At 36.5% G+C, this 20,333-nt stretch overlaps 3 protein-coding genes across 6 annotated transcripts; 1 reads left to right on the forward strand and 2 right to left on the reverse strand.

Annotated features, from left to right (window-relative positions):
• Positions 1-359: 359 nt before the first annotated feature.
• On the reverse strand, positions 360-5,887 carry LOC125223937 (probable magnesium transporter NIPA4). 2 transcript variants are annotated; one of them, XM_048127255.1, is made up of 9 exons: positions 5,358-5,887; positions 4,207-4,263; positions 2,245-2,335; positions 2,014-2,174; positions 1,788-1,915; positions 1,520-1,657; positions 1,307-1,399; positions 777-882; positions 360-663 (listed from the first exon to the last, which is right to left on the reverse strand). In XM_048127255.1, exons 1-9 carry the CDS (start codon positions 5,527-5,529, stop codon positions 566-568), a joined length of 1,044 nt encoding a protein of 347 aa, XP_047983212.1. In that variant the 5' UTR covers positions 5,530-5,887; the 3' UTR covers positions 360-565. The 2 variants fall into 2 exon arrangements, with proteins under 2 accessions (XP_047983212.1, XP_047983213.1); XM_048127256.1 differs by having other exon boundaries at positions 2,245-2,412; positions 5,358-5,404.
• Positions 5,888-7,274: 1,387 nt separating this feature from the next.
• LOC125221564 (ATP phosphoribosyltransferase 2, chloroplastic-like) lies at positions 7,275-13,166 on the forward strand. Its single transcript, XM_048123701.1, has 11 exons — positions 7,275-7,631; positions 7,732-7,791; positions 9,682-9,795; positions 10,059-10,124; positions 10,216-10,323; positions 10,439-10,522; positions 11,852-11,953; positions 12,031-12,144; positions 12,218-12,298; positions 12,389-12,508; positions 12,819-13,166. Exons 1-11 carry the CDS (start codon positions 7,395-7,397, stop codon positions 12,912-12,914), a joined length of 1,182 nt encoding a protein of 393 aa, XP_047979658.1. The 5' UTR covers positions 7,275-7,394; the 3' UTR covers positions 12,915-13,166.
• Positions 13,167-13,333: 167 nt separating this feature from the next.
• LOC125221566 (nifU-like protein 2, chloroplastic) lies at positions 13,334-18,381 on the reverse strand. 3 transcript variants are annotated; one of them, XR_007176386.1, is made up of 5 exons: positions 18,149-18,381; positions 17,932-18,040; positions 17,083-17,393; positions 13,669-13,921; positions 13,334-13,531 (listed from the first exon to the last, which is right to left on the reverse strand). XR_007176386.1 is itself a non-coding variant. In XM_048123702.1 (4 exons), the coding sequence occupies exons 1-4, from the start codon at positions 18,284-18,286 to the stop codon at positions 13,730-13,732; spliced, it is 750 nt and encodes a 249-aa protein (XP_047979659.1). In that variant the 5' UTR covers positions 18,287-18,381; the 3' UTR covers positions 13,334-13,729. The 3 variants fall into 3 exon arrangements, 1 of the variants encoding a protein (XP_047979659.1); XR_007176385.1 differs by having other exon boundaries at positions 13,334-13,534; XM_048123702.1 differs by having other exon boundaries at positions 13,334-13,921.
• Positions 18,382-20,333: the final 1,952 nt, after the last annotated feature.

The following is a 20,333-nucleotide window of genomic DNA, read 5'->3' on the forward strand; positions in this document are numbered from 1 at the left end:
CTATACACCCCCCATACTATATTAAAGTGGAGAACGGAGATTCATCAAAGATTGGGAGGTTTGTCTCAAAACAACTCTCAGAATTATCTATGTTTATCCTGTGCAAGACTTCATTCGTTTAGACATGGACTTCGCTGGAATTTTCAAACTAATTCCCAAGTATGTTTGATTTTAAGTAAAAAAACAACTACGTACATTACTAGTATTATTTTGAAGAATATTAAAAGTTCAATAAAAACAAGTAAATGAATCTCATCCACTTCAATTCCCCTGTTTTTCACACAAAACTGATATCGCCAGACGCCACAATCGGACTCAAAGACGAGAAAAGGAAGTTAAAAGTGGAATCTGGGATGGGCTGGAAGAACAATGCATGCATATTCATATTGAGATGTATATCTATTTAAATGCAATATCGATGATGCATCCTGCGATTATCTTCTCCAAGATCGATGATGCATCCTGTAATATCTTCTCCAGAGTGTAATTTTTCAGACCTTGCTTTTTGCAGGCAGTTACAATCGAACCAAAAATATTAAAGAGGAAAAAAAAGAGAGAGCATACATCATGTTGCTCTCATTGCATCCTGCCGCTTTAGAGGGATACCTTCTTCAACAAAACTATCCTCATACTCATGCTTGGCAAGCCTTGACGCCGTACAACCTAAATACAAAACAGTGATCATTATGTACGCAGGTAACGAAAGAGCAAGCTTAAATTACAGAATATTATCCGATATCCACAGATACAAAGCCAGCATTGTAAACCTCACATACCGTCTGCCATGTCTTTTGTCTTGTGGAGAAGAAATGTACCAGAGAGAATAGTCACGAACCCGCACATTTCCGTGACAATCTGAGTCAGATTCTGCCTATCCCAATCCTGCTCCATATATAAACCATTTGTTACACCCACATCCCCTTTCTTTCCCTTCATCGGGCTAGGAGACAGGGAGTTAAATATGAAAATGGCAAGACTAAAGAAATTTTGGAGGATCAACATAACACTGCATTGATTTCATCCATGCACAAAAAGATCAAGTGGAACAAGGAATAAATCACAAGCGCCCAGCATGTGGATAAAAACTTATTTTCCAAATAAATATATGAGGCAATCATAACTAACCATAAATCTTTAAAATCACAAAAATAGCCTATATTCTGAATCTTACTTCCATTTGTTCACTAGCTTGTCTTAACACAACTAAATTCCATCTATTAATTTTATCCGTTCATCCAAAATTATCAGGGCAGCGCATTATGTTTAAAATAACATGTTAGTTCTGATCGAGCACCAGTATTATTACCTTGAACATGATCACACTGGCCACGATAGTTAAAGATGTGAACATGACATAGTAAATTGGCGAAACCACAGCAGTATTGAATGTATCCAGAGCCTGCATTCAAGATTATCCACATATATGAAAACAGAGAAATGTGATAGAGAAGGCCAAATAAAACTATATCATCCCATACCCATCCAATATAAATATATCACCAACACTAGAAGAAAATACCTTATTTAGATAATTCATTTGAGTGAGAACACAAGAAAGGACGATCATCACAAAGACCCATGTCTGTGGATATATTAGCTGATTTGTTCCTGATAGGGTCAACTTCAAAGCGATCCCTAGTGCTTTGACACTCATGACCTGCCAAGGAAATTTTACATAGTTCAACATTCAATTAGAACAGAAAAGCAATCTCCTTTCTGCTGTCTCATGTAAGCAGGGTCTAAGAGGAGTTGGTGGAAGAGAAATAGATTGGAAAAGCAACACCTACCGACAATGAACCAACTAATGAACAAACACCAATATAGAACCATATGTGTGTCTGGCCATATTGAGGTACATAATAGAATATCAGAACAACGACAACTACTATCACCAGAGTTGCATACAAGACGAAAGCTGCAGGAAAGATGCATTGTCCTTAGCTCCGCAGAGAACATATGCAACAATTCTGCATAAAATAAACCAAGAAGAAAAGAAGCTGCACTTAAAGTTACCTGGCTCAGTAGCAAGGTCCCAAACTTCTTTCACAGATTCAATCTCTCGTTCTTGTGGAGCATGTAGGACAATTGTGGTGGAGCCCACAACACACAAGGCACAGCCTAGAATACCAAAAATGTGTAGTCTCTCCCTTAAAATAAAATGTGCAAGTACAGCGCTGCAGTAAACAGGCAATAATCAGCAGTCAAAATAAGGAGACAATTCTTGACTTAGGTAGCTGATCATGCCTGATAATAATGCTGAGTGCACCAAGGGGGGTAACCAGAATGGCGGGCGCAAATGCATAAGCTGCAAAATTTGCAATTTCTCCAACAATCACTGTGGAAACAGCAAACGAAACCAATACAGTACTCAGTTTGGGATGCATCATCTCACACTAACAACAGAAATGCAACCTATAAGATACATTTCCAAATTTTGATCAGAATCAAGTACTGACTAACGAAACCAGCACTTTTTGATTATGTGTCTTATGCCTGCTGCTTAAGAAATTCTATGAACACATAAAAGCTGGATGAAAATAGAACTTTCTAATGGAAGCACATGAGGAGGACAACAAGAAACAGACGGCAAAATGATGGGAAATGTCGAATCATACTACATCAATTAACGATGCAGGCTGTCAAAATTCCAGCCAGAATAGGGATAAGCTTAGACGGAATAGATAATATTTGATTTGTGTAATTTAATTAGGTCTTAGCAGTTTGCACCAGCAACATAATATTTGAAAACACGATGTAAAACACAATAAATATGAAGCACCCAGCATAATTCTCCAGCATCAGCCACTCTAAAGCCAGGGCATAAAAATAATATCCAGTAATCAAGTAGCTGCTATACATGAGGAATGCTCATGTAACATTTTTTGTCTTATTAGATGGTCTGAAGTTTGGTAACGTCCATGCCAAACTCAATTAAAGAAAACTTCTTGGACGATCTGCTTAATAAAACCACCTGGAACAAGGACAGGCTAAACTACCAAAACTATATCACCCAAACAGAATCATATGTGTCCATCCAAGTCACAACTCACAAGGTACAAAATCCACAATGGACTAGTTCATCATGTCAGGAAACACGTCATCTACTCAAGGACACCACTGTATCCTCAATGGGATTGGGCTCAGATCCCCTGCCAGACACAAAAGGACTCCTAACATTAATTATGCATGCATTATTCCTCAATAACCAAGAAAAAGGCACGATTAGGGACTCAGGATCAACTGACAGTCAATGAGCTTGCTATCAGCAAAAAGCAGCTTTCTCTACTACATTCTTTCGAAAAAAAGGTTATGGGCAAAGATTACCTATATATATGTTGGAAAATTGCATTTTATAACTATATTCCATATATCATTTCTTTGTGAGTTTTTCCAGTATAGTCTATGTTTTTATAGCAATTAACTATATTAACAGCAGCCAACCTTCTACCCAACACCCACAGTAGCCACACCTCCCCCTTCCACCCCGAGCCCACAGCCGAACCTAGCTCAACCAAAACCAGCTGAAACAGTAAGTTGTGTGATGGGGGCGATGGCGGAGGGGTGGGGCAGTGTTGCAGACTATCCTGGCCACCCAGAGAAAAAGAGTTTTGGTTAACAAAATTAAAATGCCTGCGAGTGAGAGGCGGCAAATTGTCCTATTTTTGGGAATGTTAGGGGGGGCACGATAATGAGTTATTTGGTTTTCGCTGTAAACATTATTAGGGGTTTGTTTACTACTTAGCCCTATGTTAGATATTAGTGATATGGTTTAGGTTTGACTTCTCATTTTTGAGAGTAAACTTGTTGACAGCTTCCTAAAGACAATAAATTAGGTCGGCAAAATGATAATGATCCATTACACTGTACAGGATATCTTAACCAACTTCAAATGTTGATATGCAAGTTAGCGGTCATTTTAGGGCATCTAAAATATTTCAGCATGTTATATGTGCATGAAAATTCATAGCCCCGTGATCTGGTGCATAGATCAACAAACTATACATACCAAAATTTTCATTACAAATAATAACCACCATGCACTCAAGGAACTATTTCATAAGCCACTTGAGACCGAATACATTAGGAAACAAGTTTACATTCCTATTCTCCTAAAATGTGGGTAAGATGTGTACTTTATAAATTATAATTAAATACTCCTGAAGTACATAAGTTCTTCATAAATACACAAATATAAGTAAAACTTACTCGTTATCAAGCCAATCCACCATAATGGCTCATATAGATATGAATAGCCACCAACCCCTGTAGACAAAAATTAAGAAAGAGAAAACCAAGGTTAAATGGCAATTTATGACATGTTGTGGACTAAATAGGCAATTAAAATAAGCAGAGAGACATAAACCACTTTAAGAAAAACACATGTACAATAACAAAATGCATCTTATCAATCAAACTATGAGGCCAACTACAAACTTATAATTGCAATGTATTTAGTGGCCCGTCATTAAAAGCATATCTTCAACTTTAGTTATACTTCAATGAGCAATGAGATCTTATTGTACCCACTCTATCGAAGTAGCAACCATTGTTGAAGATCCCGTTAATAAAAAATGCTAAAAACATTTCAAGCACTAAACACTCAGCAGCTATATCCCATTTATAGAAAACATGACTTATCATCATCTCTAGAAGGAAAGAAAAATTTTGTAACCAATTTTACAACTAAAAGATTTTCATGACAAAAATTCTCACCAATGAGTACAACTTTTAGAAAACCAGCTCACCACCCAACACATAATAAAAAAGGGTTAAAATACATTCTCACTAGATTGTTGTCGGACACCAATGTGGTAAATATCCAAAGAACTTTGAAATTGAAAAAAATGCAAACGCAATAGTTTTGACAACGACATCTAAAATTCTAATTAGCTCCAACAATAAAGGACTCAAATAGTAATTCGTACTTTGAATTAGGCTGACTGCACAAAGTTACTGAGATCATGATTATCATGTAGTACAAGTGATTGGATAGTATGTTTCAGCATACAAGCATTATATTTTTGATCCGGACTACCAGATCATTTCTCCAGACCCACAATACTTATTTTGGCATCAATGGCAGACTCATCTCTTGTATGCAAATTCCTCACTGAGGCTAGATGTACATTTTACAAGCAGGCTCAGCTTCAGACAAATCGAAGATCTTACTTCTAGTGAAAAAAGTAGCAATTTGAGATTCGAGCCACTAGCTCGTTCATTACAAGGCCACGATCACACTTAAATCATATGGGAAAAAAGCAAACAGCGTCCTCAGATATGAACACATTAAGCTCCTACACTCCCGAATTATTCATCATCAGAAACAACAAAGTTAAAATGAAATAGTAATGAATTACCAGCTCTGACGCCAGAAGCCCCGGCTTTCTTCAACCCCTTTTTCTTAACAATAAAGCTGGCGCCGATGAATAAACTGGAAGAAAGCGCCAAAACCAACCCCTTTATGTTTTCAGACGACATCCCCCGGTACGAACCAGACATGTCATCCGTAGCCGCCTGCTCGGACGCCATCCTCGCACTCACTCCGAAATCCCAACTACGACCTTGTAACAACACCTTGCCCAAGTGGAGAGGGTTTCTTAATTTGATCAATTTCTCTCTAAAATCGTGCAATCATCTTCAGCTTCCAGCTGCCCGGTATGTTTTCCCACTGGTTATGACGGAAATTGAAGTGAATCAAATGGGATTTTTGTTAAGATCAGTAATTTCCGGCGGCGGTAGCTGATGATTGAAGAATCTTCGACAGGCAGCAACGAGAAAGATGAGAAATGGGGGAAATTTTGTGGGATATTTCAGATCGGTGTTCGAAGATAGAAGGTTGGTTACATTATCAGTGAAACAGTTATAGACATCTCGGATGAGGTTTTGATGTGCTAATTATCAATAAACCATATCCAACACATGAAATCTAAACTAAATTTACATTGGATTTTTTTGAACTTTAGATCGGATAATAACTTTAGCAAATTTAGTATTTTCAGATTTATTTATAAATATTGAAAAAAATCCAAAATACAAAATACAGTTCTACTAAAACTTCAATTGAATCGGAAGACATTCCTTCCATCCATTTTTTTTCATTTAGAATTTAAATTTTTATGTACTTAATTAAATGGTGTATGTTATGATTCTAAAATTTAACTTTAATAGGAGTATTTTTTTTCTCTAAACTTAATTATTAGAAAGTTGATAAAGTTTTAGATTTTTAGAGTTATTATAATTGTCTAATTAGACAAGATTGGTTAAAATTTTATTTAGACTAAGAAGAAATTAAATTAAAATTTACTGATGTTTTATGTAATTTTGGATTTTTTTTTATTTGGATCCGAACTTGTAGAAAATTAAGTTAGATCAAACTCATTTTCATAAAAGTTTGAATTTTTGAATCAGATTGGGTTGTCGAAAATCGAATCTAAAAGTATGGCTCTTATCGATTTATGCATGTTAAGATCATTTTGCTCGTCGGGCTTTAGATAGCCCCTTTCTCACCCCTGACGTCCTCCCACCCGGCACAACCAGGTCCTCTGGCTGTGGATGCACCACCGCGGCCCCTACGTGGCTTACAATAGGCCGCCCATGCTGCAGCGGCAGTGCTATTGTGGTTACTCTTACATAATCATGGACCTTAATACACATTTTCATCATATTACATAACCTTCGGTTGTAGCCGTTGATGAAAATCAAATTGTTTCTATATTTTCCATTCAATTTAGACACTTTTTAAGTGTTTTACATATTTACTTTAGTGGTAATTGAAACCTTTAAGCTGGAAAAAATTAAACAACAAATCAGAAATGGTAGAGAGAAGAAAAAAGGACTTCATGATGCTGTGGATATAATTTTTATATTTTATAAAATTCTACGCGGTAGTTGCAAAACATCAATTTGATGGAAACATGGTCGTTTTTAGCCTTCTCAATTTATTGATAAATACGTCAATTAAATTAAATGGACTATAACGCCAAACAGGGAGAATTAGCCTTAAATCCTTAAACCGTTAAACGTTCGAATTTAAATTCGTAGTGACCAAAATACTTCTCCTACTACAATGTAAAGAGGGTTACAAGGATTATGTCATTTAGAAAGTACATTTATAATTTGGCTGAAATAATTATTCTTGGATGGAATTGAATGAATGCATTTATGCATATAATGAGAGTCATTTTTAATTTCCAAATGCAGTAAATGATGAATATTCCGAAATTGATTTATCGAGATTCTAATCGTACGCCTCCCCGCACCCAATAATCATCTCTGCTGTGGCGGCCATTGATTTCCTCTCTCTCTCACACACACTGAGAGTGAGACACAACTCTTACCCTCGAACAAAATCTGCTGTGAACGCTGTGAGGATTTAGAGAGAGGATAACCGGAAAATGTCTGTGGGGCGGACGATTTTCCTGCAGTGCCCATCGATTCCGCATTTCCCTAATTCTTCATCCTCTTCTCCCAAGCCCGTCGCAGTGAAATTCACCGTCTCATGCTGCTCGCTCGCGTCGCCGGCGGCCGTGGTTAATGGGAACCTCGAGAAGAGGTCTCACGACAGAAATGAAGTCCGCCTCGGCCTGCCGAGTAAAGGCCGAATGGCTACCGACACTCTCGACCTTCTCAAGGTAATGACAACTATCACACACATATATTCAATACTACTGTAGTGCTGTGTATTTCATGTCATGATTTTGATTGCGTTTTATCCTTTTGTTTGCCGTGAAGGATTGTCAATTGTCGGTGAGGCAGGTTAATCCGCGGCAGTATGTGGCAGAAATTCCTCAGGTGCGATTACTTTCTTTGTCGGATATTTTGATTGGGAATTTATGCAAGCATTTCACTCTTAATCTCATGTCTCTCTGTTTGTTTTGTTTCTGTGGGAGATTTATAGCAATGTTTCGTTCAGTTTGTATGGAGTAGTTGCAACTAAAATTCATGTTTGAATCAATACCTGTGGGTCCTTATGTTTACCTTTTGTGACAATGTTTTTCTGGAGGAGGGTGGTGGACATTGAGGCAATATGATCCTCATTATCCTTGGTTTGAGGTTCAAGTAGGTTACCAGTAGAAGGTCTGATTGTTGGTAAAGACAGGTCTCAAAGTAACTATTTGCAATTGGGAATGGATAATAGTGTGATTGGGCATTAATGTGGAGGAAAAAACCTCAGAAATTCGATAAACATGATGGTTGTGCCGCGGGTGATAATTAGGGGTTTTGTTGGAAGGTAATCATTGGATGATTTACCTAACTTTGAGTATGTTTTACATAAATCTAGCTGGGACGAGAAGGCCTACTTGTCAGAGATGGTGCAATCTGTCCAGATGACGCTAATGCAAACTGTCTTAAGCTTTTAACCAATTGTTTATCTCTTTCATTAGTTTGGCTGTCAAAAGGAGTAGCAAGTTTGATGGAAAGTAAAAATAAGATTTTGATGGAAAAATCATTCTCAACATGTCTTTTAGTAAGTGGTTGCATGACCTAAAGAATTGGGTGACAGTGTATTGCAAATATATTTCAAAGATGACGCTGTATTGGGAATAGTGTTGGTAATTCCAAAAGAATAAAATACTTCTATGTGGTGTAGGGTTATTGAAAGCAAATATGTGGCAAGAAATGGGATGATTACATTGTTGGTAGCACTAATCCTCAAAATCCATGGAAGATCAATCGCAATTTTTATAATAGTTTCATCATTCAATAAGGGGCCTTTCTAGAGGTGCTAGGCGACTAACGAATTGTTATCTGCACTATATCCCCATTATATCACATCTCTTTCTCACCAGTCACCAAAAAATCCTATTGAATTCTTTGTCTCTCTTTGTGCTCTTTTTTAAGTTAATTGAAGGAGTTGAAGTCATAAATTCAGGATGATATTGGGTGAAGGGCCTTGGATCAATATTGGAAGTTCTATTGCACAATGTTTCATATAAATTTCTTATCCCCTTTCCCTACTTTTTTTTGGGGATTACTAATCCCTTTGTAATGACTCAACTCCTTTTTTTATTGCTATATTTTTTTTTCTTATCAGGATTACAACTATACTCTTATCTTTCTCAAATTTTATTAGTAAAACCTGAACATGACAACCCATAATTTTGGTCCTCGTACTAGTATTCTCAAAATGTTGCTTAGCAAATTTCTCTTTCTCATCGCTAGCTTACTGGGGTGGTCAAGCATACATTGACCTTAACTTCTATAGGGTTTAAGAGCTTGCATGGATTCCCGTAATGTCTTTGATTTATTGTTTTGGAATATGAAACCTTTGCATGACATATTAATCATAATATGCATATGTATGTCGAATATATGTGCTTGCAAAACTATGGAGAGCTTGTGTAATAGGACTGTACACTCATATTAAGTCCTACTATCTCAACATATAGTGTAGAAATGATATGTAGTAGTATTTCTCACAATTGAACCAATGTAGTCTCTCATCTGATGGGTGGACTTTCTCTTGTTGGAGAAAGGTAGTCAATCATGCCATATATTTCTCGTTAAGTGTACTAACTCAAGACCTTCTCTACATGTGTCAATGTATTGTTGACTTAAAACAATAACCTCTAAAGAGTCTATATTTGTTTATACATCCTAGCATTTGTTTATATGAAAATTCTCACTCTTCACATATGTATCGTTTATAGTGTAACTAAGTTTGGCTACTTTATATTACAGATTTCAAATTTGGAAGTTTGGTTTCAACGCCCTAAAGATGTTGTGAGGAAATTGGTATCTGGAGATTTGGACCTTGGAATTGTAGGCTTGGACACTGTCTTGGAATTTGGACAGGTAAGTTATGGTGTCGTCCTCTGGTTTTCTTAATAATGTGCCCATTAAGTGCTTTGTCTAATAGTATAAGGCCCTACAGTCTTCCTTGCTCAAGCTTGCTTGATTGATCCTTCATCTGATACTAGTATATGCAATTATGCATGAAGTAAAACTTAGCCTCCTTTGATGGGCATTTCTCTGATTATCTTAATGCGCGTTTCTTGATTTGGATTGGAAACTTATTGTACTTTGGATTTGATAATCAAGATTTGCATACTTTGCAGGGAAATGAAGATCTCATTCTTGTCCATGACTCTCTAGACTACGGAGATTGCCGTTTATCTCTAGCAGTAAGTAAATGGCTTATTGTTGTGCTACCAATGTGCAAACTCCTGTTATTTAAGCTCTCATACCATGGAAAATATCCCTTTTCTGTGTTAGATTCCCAAGTACGGCATATTTGAGAATATAAATTCGTTGAAAGAGTTAGCTGAGATGCCACAGTGGACACCTGAAAGACCTCTAAGAATTGCCACTGGCTTCACATATGTATGGTTTATATGAAAATTCTCATTCTTTATCTTTCTTTTTTCCCTTTCCTTTTTCTATTTATGATTTTCTTTCAGTACAGAAGATTATGCTTGACCAAGAATTTTGCATGCAGTTGGGTCCTAAGTTCATGAAAGATAATGGTCTCAGTCATGTAACATTCTCAACTGCTGATGGTGCTTTGGAAGCAGCTCCTGCAGTAAGTAATAAACTTTGTTTGTGATAGTGTATGATGATGCTACTTCATATTTGTTGGTTTCTTTCCACATTTCTTTTCCGCATTTTTAATTTGCTTATGGTTTTGCTATTCTTTCCCTTTTCTATTTTAAATATGCATATATGCATGCATATATTCTCTCTGCTTCCTATATGGACCAGAGGTTACCGAGTGCTGAGTGAAATGTATATGAAAACAAGTAGTGATACTTGATATTCCAGAATGCCAATCCATATTAGTGATTCTTCAATCTGCAGCAACACACATTGTTTGTCACAGGAACCTAAAACCTCTAAGATCACGTAGTCTCATGAAGCTTATTTGTTTTTCTTTTGCTCAAAGTTTAACTCTGGAGGGGTGCGGGGTTAGTGATTGAAGCCTGCCTCATGGATATACTTTAGTTATAATTAAATGGGTTGGATCTACGCAATTTTGTTTTATTGCTAGAAGCTTGAAATAGTATTTTCATGGAATACAGTTTCAAATAGTTGCTTGTCAAATCTAATAGTAAGATTTAAGCAAAAGGAAAGCAGATATAACCCAATAGCAACTGTGCTCATTAGAAAAAGCTTTGTAGTTTTTTTTGTCCTTAAAAGTTGTCTTTATGATTGAAAAACAGCCCTGTTAGTTTCCATCAGCACAACTGCACAACGAATGCAGCAACTAACTTTTTTTGTTTATGTACAGCACGGGTTGTTTTACTTAGCACCAGTATGTTATGTTTGAGTTGGCCTTGTTATCTTTCTCGTGATTCAAGCTGCAGCAGGATATCATAATATGGTGTTTTTTGAATTTTTAATTAGCACAATGATCATCTTAAAGTGTATGTTGATTTCCGTGAATGCTGCATTCCCTACATTTAAATCAGCCGTCAGAGAATTGGGGTAGAGACAAACCCTAATTAAGTTTCATTATGTTCTAAAGTGATATGGTAAGCACATGAAGAATCTCGAAATTCACAGTTTTCTTACTAGGTGAACCTTAGGAATATATTTGAGCAACCTCGAACATTTCTTGCCCATTTCCTAAAATCATACACATAAGTTTATATGCACCGAGTCACACGTAATTTATTAAGTTAAAGCATTCACTTAATCACAGCGATGACTTCTGAATAGTTTATCTTTGTTAGCGGTATGTATTGTTATGAGTTGATTATTCCTTGTTGTGCCTCTGTGAGCTGTATTAAACTTCTTATGTTTAAATTACTTCTATATATGTCCTGTTTGTGTCTATAGATTATTAGTGCAACATCACAATGCTTTCAACCAATAAATACTGATTGATTTTCTCCCTTTCTCCCCCTTCAAGATGGGGATAGCTGATGCCATTGTGGACCTTGTGAGTAGTGGAACCACATTGAGAGAAAATAATCTGAAAGAAATTCAAGGTGGAGTCATCGTGGAAAGTCAGGTAACTGCTTCAAGGTGGACTCATCCTGGATGCCAGTGGTTCACACTGTCTCCTTTGACCTTGGTTTATCATTTCAGGCTGTACTTGTGGCCAGCAGAAAGTCATTGATTCAGCGAAAAGGTGTGCTAGATATAACTCACGAAATGCTGGAAAGACTGGAAGCACATTTAAAAGCTGTTGGTCAGTTCACGGTACGAGTTGTTTCTTTCTTGATGTTGACTTATTTGTTGCATTGTAGTCTTTTATTTACTGTTCCCATGACAGGTAACCGCCAACATGCGTGGAAGCAGTGCAGAGGAAGTGGCTGAGCGAGTTTTAAGCCAACCATCGTTATCTGGGTTGGAGGTCTGGCTTGCTTGTCCTGTGCACATAATGCTATAACACATTTTATCCGTATGAAAGCATCTTACTTGGTTTCATGCCTTTTGTATACAGGGACCTACTATTAGCCCAGTTTTCTGCAAACGTGATGGGAAGGTAGCTGCTGATTATTATGCTATAGTTATTTGCGTGCCAAAGAAAGCTCTGTACAAATCTGTTCAGCAGCTGAGGATGGTGAGCAACAATCTTTAATCCTATATCTATCGGCCTATACTCGTGCATGTATTAGTTGTCGGCAAGGTTTGCTCTTGGTTTCTGTTGATCATCGTAGTGTCTTTCTTCTGGATGAGATAATATTTTGCCACCAACACACCCTATTCTTATGACTTCTAAAACCTGCATCAAATGATGTCTTGTTTGCATGATGATCTGTACTACCAGCTCAGCGATATGTGTTATTTACCTGCTCGATGCCATGTGTTGATACTGGATAGTCTCCAAACCCGTTTGATGAATTTCCAACTTAACACATTCTCTTGTGCAGATTGGAGGTAGTGGAGTTCTTATTTCACCTTTGACCTACATCTTCGATGAGGAAACCCCAAGATGGCGTCACCTTCTTTCAGTCTTGGGGCTCTAATATGACCTGTCTACATAGCTTGGTGAAGTTGAAGCCCAGCCTTCGAAATAATTGTTTCCTACGGATTCTGTTATTTAATTTTATTTGTAGAATTAGTTAAATCATCTCTTGTTGTATCAAAACTGTTGCTTGATAACTGTATTATCCCGCATTGGAAGACTTCAGGTGCCGTGTTGCTTCATGTAATTTGACCTCGGTGCAAAACCTTCTGAAACACATTTTCATCATCACTTTCATTTTTCTGTTTATTCATCCTATTTGTTACCATCTGATTTGGAAATTACGTTATTTCTGTGGATGTGTACAAATCTCCAGTGTCAAGAATCTGGTAATTCAGATTGTAATAGCTTTGTATCTCTAATTTGCATATGATGTATGCTCGACGAAATACGAGATGAAAGACAAGGATACACTAAATATATGTAAATGAGAGATAAGTCATTCATTGGGAAGCGATAACAATTTAATCGTTGTAAAACATTTCCTCATTTGGGAATACACGGTTGGGTCGTTTCAATATACAGTATACACTATCAACCTCCATATCGATGCTGAGAAGCATATTATTTTTTATAACAGATTTCACATTGAAGAGAAAGGGAAGAGATTGCTGCAGCCTTCTGCATAACACAAACCAGCGCAAATTTCTTAATGACACAATGTAAACAACAGTCAGTGACATATGTAGATACATCATGCAGTTTTTAAATCGTTTTGCATATTTAAATATCACTCATTGCACGGTATCATGTACCTAGTTGCCTTCTTCTCTGTATTTTGGGGCATCAGAGACATGATTGCCATTTGAGATGTATCTATGACAGAAGCTGAACCGCTGCAATGGATGGAATCTTTTCTCGAAGTTTCTGGGTCACAGCAACCCGAACAGTCATTACACCAGCTGCAGGACCTGATATTCGCACTTTGACTATTGGTTCCTCAATTTCTACTAGTTCCAAATCCCCACCAGCAGCTCCAATGAGGTAAGGTCTTATTTCTTCAAGCACCTAAAGGAGAAGTTACCAACATTAGTCCTTTATCCATTTGGAATAAAATGGTGACAATAATCTTTAAAATACATATGTGAGCATTGATGATATTCTTAGCAAAATTCAAAACTCTTGGTGCAAAAAAAATAATATTCTTATTGGCAAAATCCAAAATCTTGGTGAGAAAAAATGATATTCTTGATGGCATAATCCAAAACTCTTGGTGCAAAAAAATGATATTCTTCGTATTTTGGTGCTACTAGAAGTAAACCAATAAATGAATCTTGAAGTCAAGGAATAAGACCTCATTAACCTCTTCCTCAACTTCTTGGAACAAGTTTGCCCACTTCTAGAGGTATAACTATAACACATCCTAGAGAAACATCATCCATGTTTCAAAATTTTGGATATATTGGCATTCCGTCGCCCAGGATTTTCAGGACGATATCCATCTTTTCTTTTTTAGTCCGTCCCACAAGAATATGCACTTTCTAATTTTGGAAACTCTTCTCTCTATTGAGGTGGGACCCATTCTCCACTAACAATACTTTATATACTTTTTCTCTCTACTTCTCTCTTACTTTACCAAATTTACATTAAAACTCGTGCCGAACCCAAAGTGCATATTATTTGGGGACGGAGGGAGTAATACAACTTTTTCGGACTGCAATATATAGAATGACTTCTTATTTCCTCAGCCACAAATATAATTATTTGAAATATTCGCCTCTGTGCTGGAGACTAGTTGATCCGGATGGTACAGGCCAAAACCAATTCATACAATACAAAAATAGTTTTTAGCTCAAACCTCACATCTTATTTTTGTAGCTGGGGATTCTGTTGGAGCTGTCAGGCAGAACTAATTAACAGAAGACCTGTATAAGTGTTCTAGAAGTGCTAATTGTGATGGCAAGTTGGAAACGGGACACTGTTATGAAGTGATATATTGTTTGTTAGGATTTTCTTATAACTAAGACCACTCATAGTACAGTGTCTCTAACACCTCCTGCTGGTTGGAATGCTTGAAGTAATCCACAAAACAAGCAGTTGTCATTCTGGAATTTGGCCAATCACACCATGGGCTACATCCTACACTGTCCTTATTTCTTTTCATTGTTTAACAGGATACATGGTGTCAACCTTCTAAGTGTTTTTTTCTTCTCTGATAGAAGGCTTAAGCTCTCCAGCATTCTATTTTCTAGTGGTTTCATGTTTGACTCAAACAAGTCTTTTCAGTAGGGTTAGTGATGTGTAGGTGGTCAAATAAGGCTCTTTCATACAGAAATATTGTAAGAAGAGTGATTGACCAAGGCCAATTTTGCAACTTGATATGGTCAATCTAAATCATTTGGTGCTCAAAATACCATGTTGGTGCAGGAGCTAATTCCATGAGTCAAAGCTATTGGTGGAGAATGAAGAAGATGCATTCTTAGAAGTATAGAGGTAGTAGCAAGGGTGGAACAGCAACTAGGAACCGAAACTGTAATTTCATGAAATTAGCGCATTTATTTTAACTTTTAAGCAGTTTGTTGTTTGACGAAAACTCTCACTTTAACTGGTTTCATGTAGGGGTGGCGAAACGGATTACCCACGGGTACCCGCACCCGACAAGTCGGGTACCCGTACCCATTTTAGCCAAATTTGTTGTCCCAATACCCGCCCCGCGGCATACCGGGATTACCCGATACCCGTGTCGGGTATCCCGTACCCGACATTGCGGGTACCCGTACCCGACCAAAATCCTAATAAAAAATTTGAAAACCATAATAACCGTCAACATTCCCCAATTTACTTTATTAATATCGATGGTAATGTTGAATAGATTGAGAATAAAACTAAGGGGACACTTTATAACTAATTCCGGTGAGTTTTCAATTGTATGTTCGTTGGAATATAAAATGTTTTAAAAGAACTCTTAGATTATATAAAGTACTTCCATTATTCTCCTTAATAGAGACATTTCAATTTCTTCACTCATTTTGGAAATATAATAATAGAAATACTCTTCTCTACATTATTATCTCTCTAACTTTATTTTTTTCTCCGTTCTAACTATTTATTTTTAATTTTTCAAAATGAGTGCGTATATGGCTATTAAGTAAGTATTATTTAACTATTTACTTTTTTTCTCCATTTTAACTATTTAAACACCTTTATTAATATGGAACGGAGGGAGTATTAAAAGATAGAATATGGCTAATACTAATAATAACGGGTATTATCGGGACTAACGGGTATACCCGCGCGGGTAGTGGGTATACCCGCTACCCGCAAAACTCTAAAACACACTACCCGATCCCGCCCCGTTTCCCGTTATCGTTGGGTAGCGGGTACCCAATACCCGGCGGATAGCAGGTCGAGATGGGAATTACCCATTACCCGCTACCCATTTTGCCACCCCTAGTTTCATGAAAATAAAATAAGATAAAAATAGATGAAGAATTTTAGGGCTCAAGTCTATGCGGCAGATAAAGCAGGCTGATTTATATGCTTCAAGAGTCAGGGATCAAGCAGAAAGCTATGGTGTTTGCTAATGATGAGTGACAGTCAGATATGAAGTAAAAAAGTTAAGGCTGGAGACGTAAACTCATTCTGATATAATAATAGTCATTTGAGGTAGGAGCTTTATAAAGAACAACGTATGTTGTAAATACATTGCTTAGTTCCTTTTAAAAGGAAGATATGGTTAATAAGGTTTCTAAAGATGTGTATATTTAGTTAAGGGACCGGGGATATGGAAATATGAAGAGTGTAAAATAAAGGATAGAGAATGACAAAGGACAGATGACAAGTCAAGGAGCCACTCTGCAAACTATTAGGGCATTGAAATGAATTCCTCTGAACTTTCACCTTCTAACTGTTCAAGGGAAAACTTAAATGGTAGTATAATCTTAACAGAGAGATCAATCATTGCATGTCAATTTAAGAATTTATAGTCTAGAAGAGCCACTGAAACCAATATGAAGCTCAAAACAAAAACATAAGGCTAGCAGTTATCCAAAATAAGACTCAGCTCATGACTCAAAACATATTTCAAAATATAAATATCACTCAGTCAACCTTGCATAAGCCACAAATACTATAATCACTTTCAATGAGCTAAAACTTAGTTTACAAAGTACTACTACTTTTAGCAAAATAAAAGGATAAAGAATAATAAATGTTAAAAAAGTATTTACCTTCTCTATGTTCTCTTCATTCAGCTCTAGCCCTGTTTCTTCATCTGGTATTGATTCCACTGCAATAACTTCAGGAATCTTTTCCATTAAACGGCGCTCAATGCCCATTTTCATTGTCACTACGGCACTAGGACACGATCCACATGCTCCTTGTAATTTTAGTTTGACTACATTTCCATCAATTTCATGCAATGCAACATTGCCCCCATCCGAAATAAGATAGGGTCGGATCTCATCCAACACGCTCTCAACATTTTCTGCTGTCAGAGGCAATTCCACAGCCGAATCAGGAGTGGCAACAGCCTTTATTCCTGCACAGACATTGCACAGATTTATACCGCAGTACCGCTACAGTATATTTAGGAAATGAAGATAAGCATTATTCAAACATGGCCCAAGTCGCCAACCGAAAAAATTATAGTTCAGTTCATGCCAGAACATATTAAAGGAATTATCATATCACACTAGTAAATAGCCAACTATCTAAAAAACAATATCTTTCTTACATTATGATGACATAATAGATAACAAAACACAAACAAACAGACAGTAATGAATTATTTAAAACATTCACAAACACCACAACTATTCTCAATTGAATGGTTGGTCAACAAAACCTTCATTTGTTTGGAGTTTAGAGACGTCATTAGTAATTTTATCACCTCGATAATTACATAAAACAATTTAGTACTCGATTTCATATAAACTCATCCTGCAATAAACTAGAGGACATAATAGCTCAAACAGTTCATCCTATGCGGCCAATTATCAAAATTCACAAAAAAAACAGTCATTTACCAAACGCGGCTTTCACACAAATCAAACAACATATATGAACCCTAGGTTTACCTGGCCGACAAGTGGAGCGTGAGCTACGGCGCAGCTGATATGATGAGGACGGAAACACCGAATTGATTGTACCGAAAACCGAAATCCGAGTGCCGAATAAGCTCGAGACCTGCAGAAAAGCCACGATATGATCATAATCCCCAATAGCAATAATAAAAGCGCAGCTTCATAACCAAAATATGCATATAATCGAAGAGAGTGGAAAGAATAACTAAACCTTAGGTGAAAGAGGAGAGCGTGAGAGGGCAGGGGCAGAGGCGGAGGAAGAAGAACAGGAGGAGTCTAGGGTTTTGTGGAGCCTGCAGTTGTAAGCAAAGGGGGCGGAGGGAGAAGTAACCGCCATGGCCGCATGCATCGGAATCGAATTTTGGAGAGTTGCAAAAGCCAAACGGGGAATAATTTCTGGTTAGTTTTTCTTCCGCTCTCTGCACCTTATTTGTTTTTATTTAGGCATCTTTTTTCACAAGTAATGACATTCAAAATTTAATACTCATCATTTTCTAATTTGCCTAATACCAACCTTGCTTTAGATAATTGTCAGTTGATTTTTACAAAATAATAATAGTACTAGCTTTATTCATGTCCATGAAAAATAAGTTTATAGTAAGTAATACTATAAAATAATTAAATTCATTTTGGGCATTTCCACATGTATTAATTTTCGTATTTCCAATTTATAACCTTCCTTATTTTTACTATCAAATAATATTAGTTAATGAAAAATAAGTATACTGTTAATTGATTTGGTCGAGTTTAGGATTTGGGGTGGTGCGGTACGGTATACCGCATCGAAAATGCCATACCGTATACCTTACCTCAAATTGCGGTATGATAAAATGTCATACTTATACTTATTGCGGTATACCGCAAAATTCGGTATGACAATTTCCAATACCGTTACCATACCATTTATGCGGTATACCATATCATATTACGGTATACCGTAGTTTTAAGGTATACCGAAATAAGGTATGACATACCAATTACAGTATACCGAAATAAGGTATGACATGTCATTATACCTGTGGTTCATACCCAAAAAAAAAATCCAATTTTATAACCAAATATTTAAAATAAAATTTCACCTATTTAAATAATGTCCAAAACATCAAAACTCCATCACAATCAAATATTGTTCATAATATTCAAATCAACAAAACTTCAACCATCAAATTCATACAGTGGACTTGATTTCACAATACACTTGTATTGCCATAGCTACGTGGTATTTCAATTGTGCAGTAGTTGCATATCGCAATTAGTTTTAAACTGTCATCACCCATTTTCGTTCTTACTTTTTTGCAATGATCCCAATATGGGGCATCGCTTCTCTTTTTAGGAGTTAGAAAAGGTTTCTCCGTGGAAATTATTTTTAAACTGCTTATCGCAATGATTTCTCTTTTTGCAATGATCCTAATATATGAGATTTAGGGTTTCTAATTTTTATTTCTTAAATTATACTCCCATCCGTCCCGCTTAAGATGACACGTTTTCCTTTTTAGTTTGTCCCAACTAAGATGACACATTTTCTTTTTTGGAAACTTTATCTCTCCAATTAATACATTCAACCACTTTTTCTCACTCCTATTAAAATATTCATCTTTCTTTATCTCTCTACTTTAATACTTACACTCACCTTTCTCTCTCCAATTAAACACATTAACCAATAACTCCTAACACCCCGTGCCGGCTAAGAAATGTGTCATCTTAGCCGGGACGGAGGGAGTAGTTAATTTCAAGTTTTATTTATATTACTCCATATATAACTGAAATATATAAATACATATAATCGGTAAATACCTCATTTTTTTATATATACCATATGTTAGGTATAAATTAATATCGGTATGATACCACATAGTCGGTATAAACCTCATTTTCGGTATATACCGAATGTGCGGTATACGAAAATCTATACATTTATCTTACCGAAGTCTATCGGTAAGGTATCATACTGTATTGCAAATTGCGGTATACCTCAAATTTAGTATTTTTCGGTATAATTTTAATACAATAAGTGCGATATTGCGGTATTTCGGTATAATTACCCGGCCCTATTTAGGATAATTCCAACCTTTAATGTATGCGTCTAGCATATTGTATGATTTTATTTAACACTCATAATAAAAAAAAGACTACAATGTCATAGCTAGATCTTTAGTGGTGGAATGTTCTTCATTAAACATTTTCCTCCGAGAGCACTGTAGACGGTCAGAATTATGTGCAAAATAACAACCATTTACTTAAAAACATACTACACAAGTGAAAATTCAATCATTGATAACCAACAAAAAATAAAGACTTTTTAGGTAATACTGCTTAGTTAATCATACAACTTGATACTCCTAGATGCCGCACCGATCACACACATAAAAGATGACCTATCCTATTTAGTTTGGGTA

Source organism: Salvia hispanica, chromosome 4 (genome assembly GCF_023119035.1).
Source record: "Salvia hispanica cultivar TCC Black 2014 chromosome 4, UniMelb_Shisp_WGS_1.0, whole genome shotgun sequence".
Classification (NCBI taxonomy): domain Eukaryota; kingdom Viridiplantae; phylum Streptophyta; class Magnoliopsida; order Lamiales; family Lamiaceae; genus Salvia; species Salvia hispanica.

What these genes read in the sequence shown, in the direction of transcription:
- LOC125223937 (XM_048127255.1), bottom strand. Translation starts at nt 5,529, where the DNA reads ATGGCGTCCGAGCAGGCGGCTACGGATGACATGTCTGGTTCGTACCGG. An exon ending in GTGGATTGGCTTGATAACGA is followed by an intron (nt 2,336 to 4,206) that starts GTAAGTTTTACT and finishes CTGTTTCCACAG; the next exon opens with TGATTGTTGGAGAAATTGCA. An exon ending in AAATGAATTATCTAAATAAG is followed by an intron (nt 1,400 to 1,519) that starts GTATTTTCTTCT and finishes TCTTGAATGCAG; the next exon opens with GCTCTGGATACATTCAATAC.
- LOC125221564 (XM_048123701.1), top strand. Translation starts at nt 7,395, where the DNA reads ATGTCTGTGGGGCGGACGATTTTCCTGCAGTGCCCATCGATTCCGCAT. An exon ending in GAGTCATCGTGGAAAGTCAG is followed by an intron (nt 11,954 to 12,030) that starts GTAACTGCTTCA and finishes TTATCATTTCAG; the next exon opens with GCTGTACTTGTGGCCAGCAG. An exon ending in CTGTTCAGCAGCTGAGGATG is followed by an intron (nt 12,509 to 12,818) that starts GTGAGCAACAAT and finishes TCTCTTGTGCAG; the next exon opens with ATTGGAGGTAGTGGAGTTCT.
- LOC125221566 (XM_048123702.1), bottom strand. Translation starts at nt 18,286, where the DNA reads ATGCATGCGGCCATGGCGGTTACTTCTCCCTCCGCCCCCTTTGCTTAC. An exon ending in GCTCTCCTCTTTCACCTAAG is followed by an intron (nt 18,041 to 18,148) that starts GTTTAGTTATTC and finishes GCTTTTCTGCAG; the next exon opens with GTCTCGAGCTTATTCGGCAC. An exon ending in ACGCTCCACTTGTCGGCCAG is followed by an intron (nt 17,394 to 17,931) that starts GTAAACCTAGGG and finishes ATGTCTGTGCAG; the next exon opens with GAATAAAGGCTGTTGCCACT.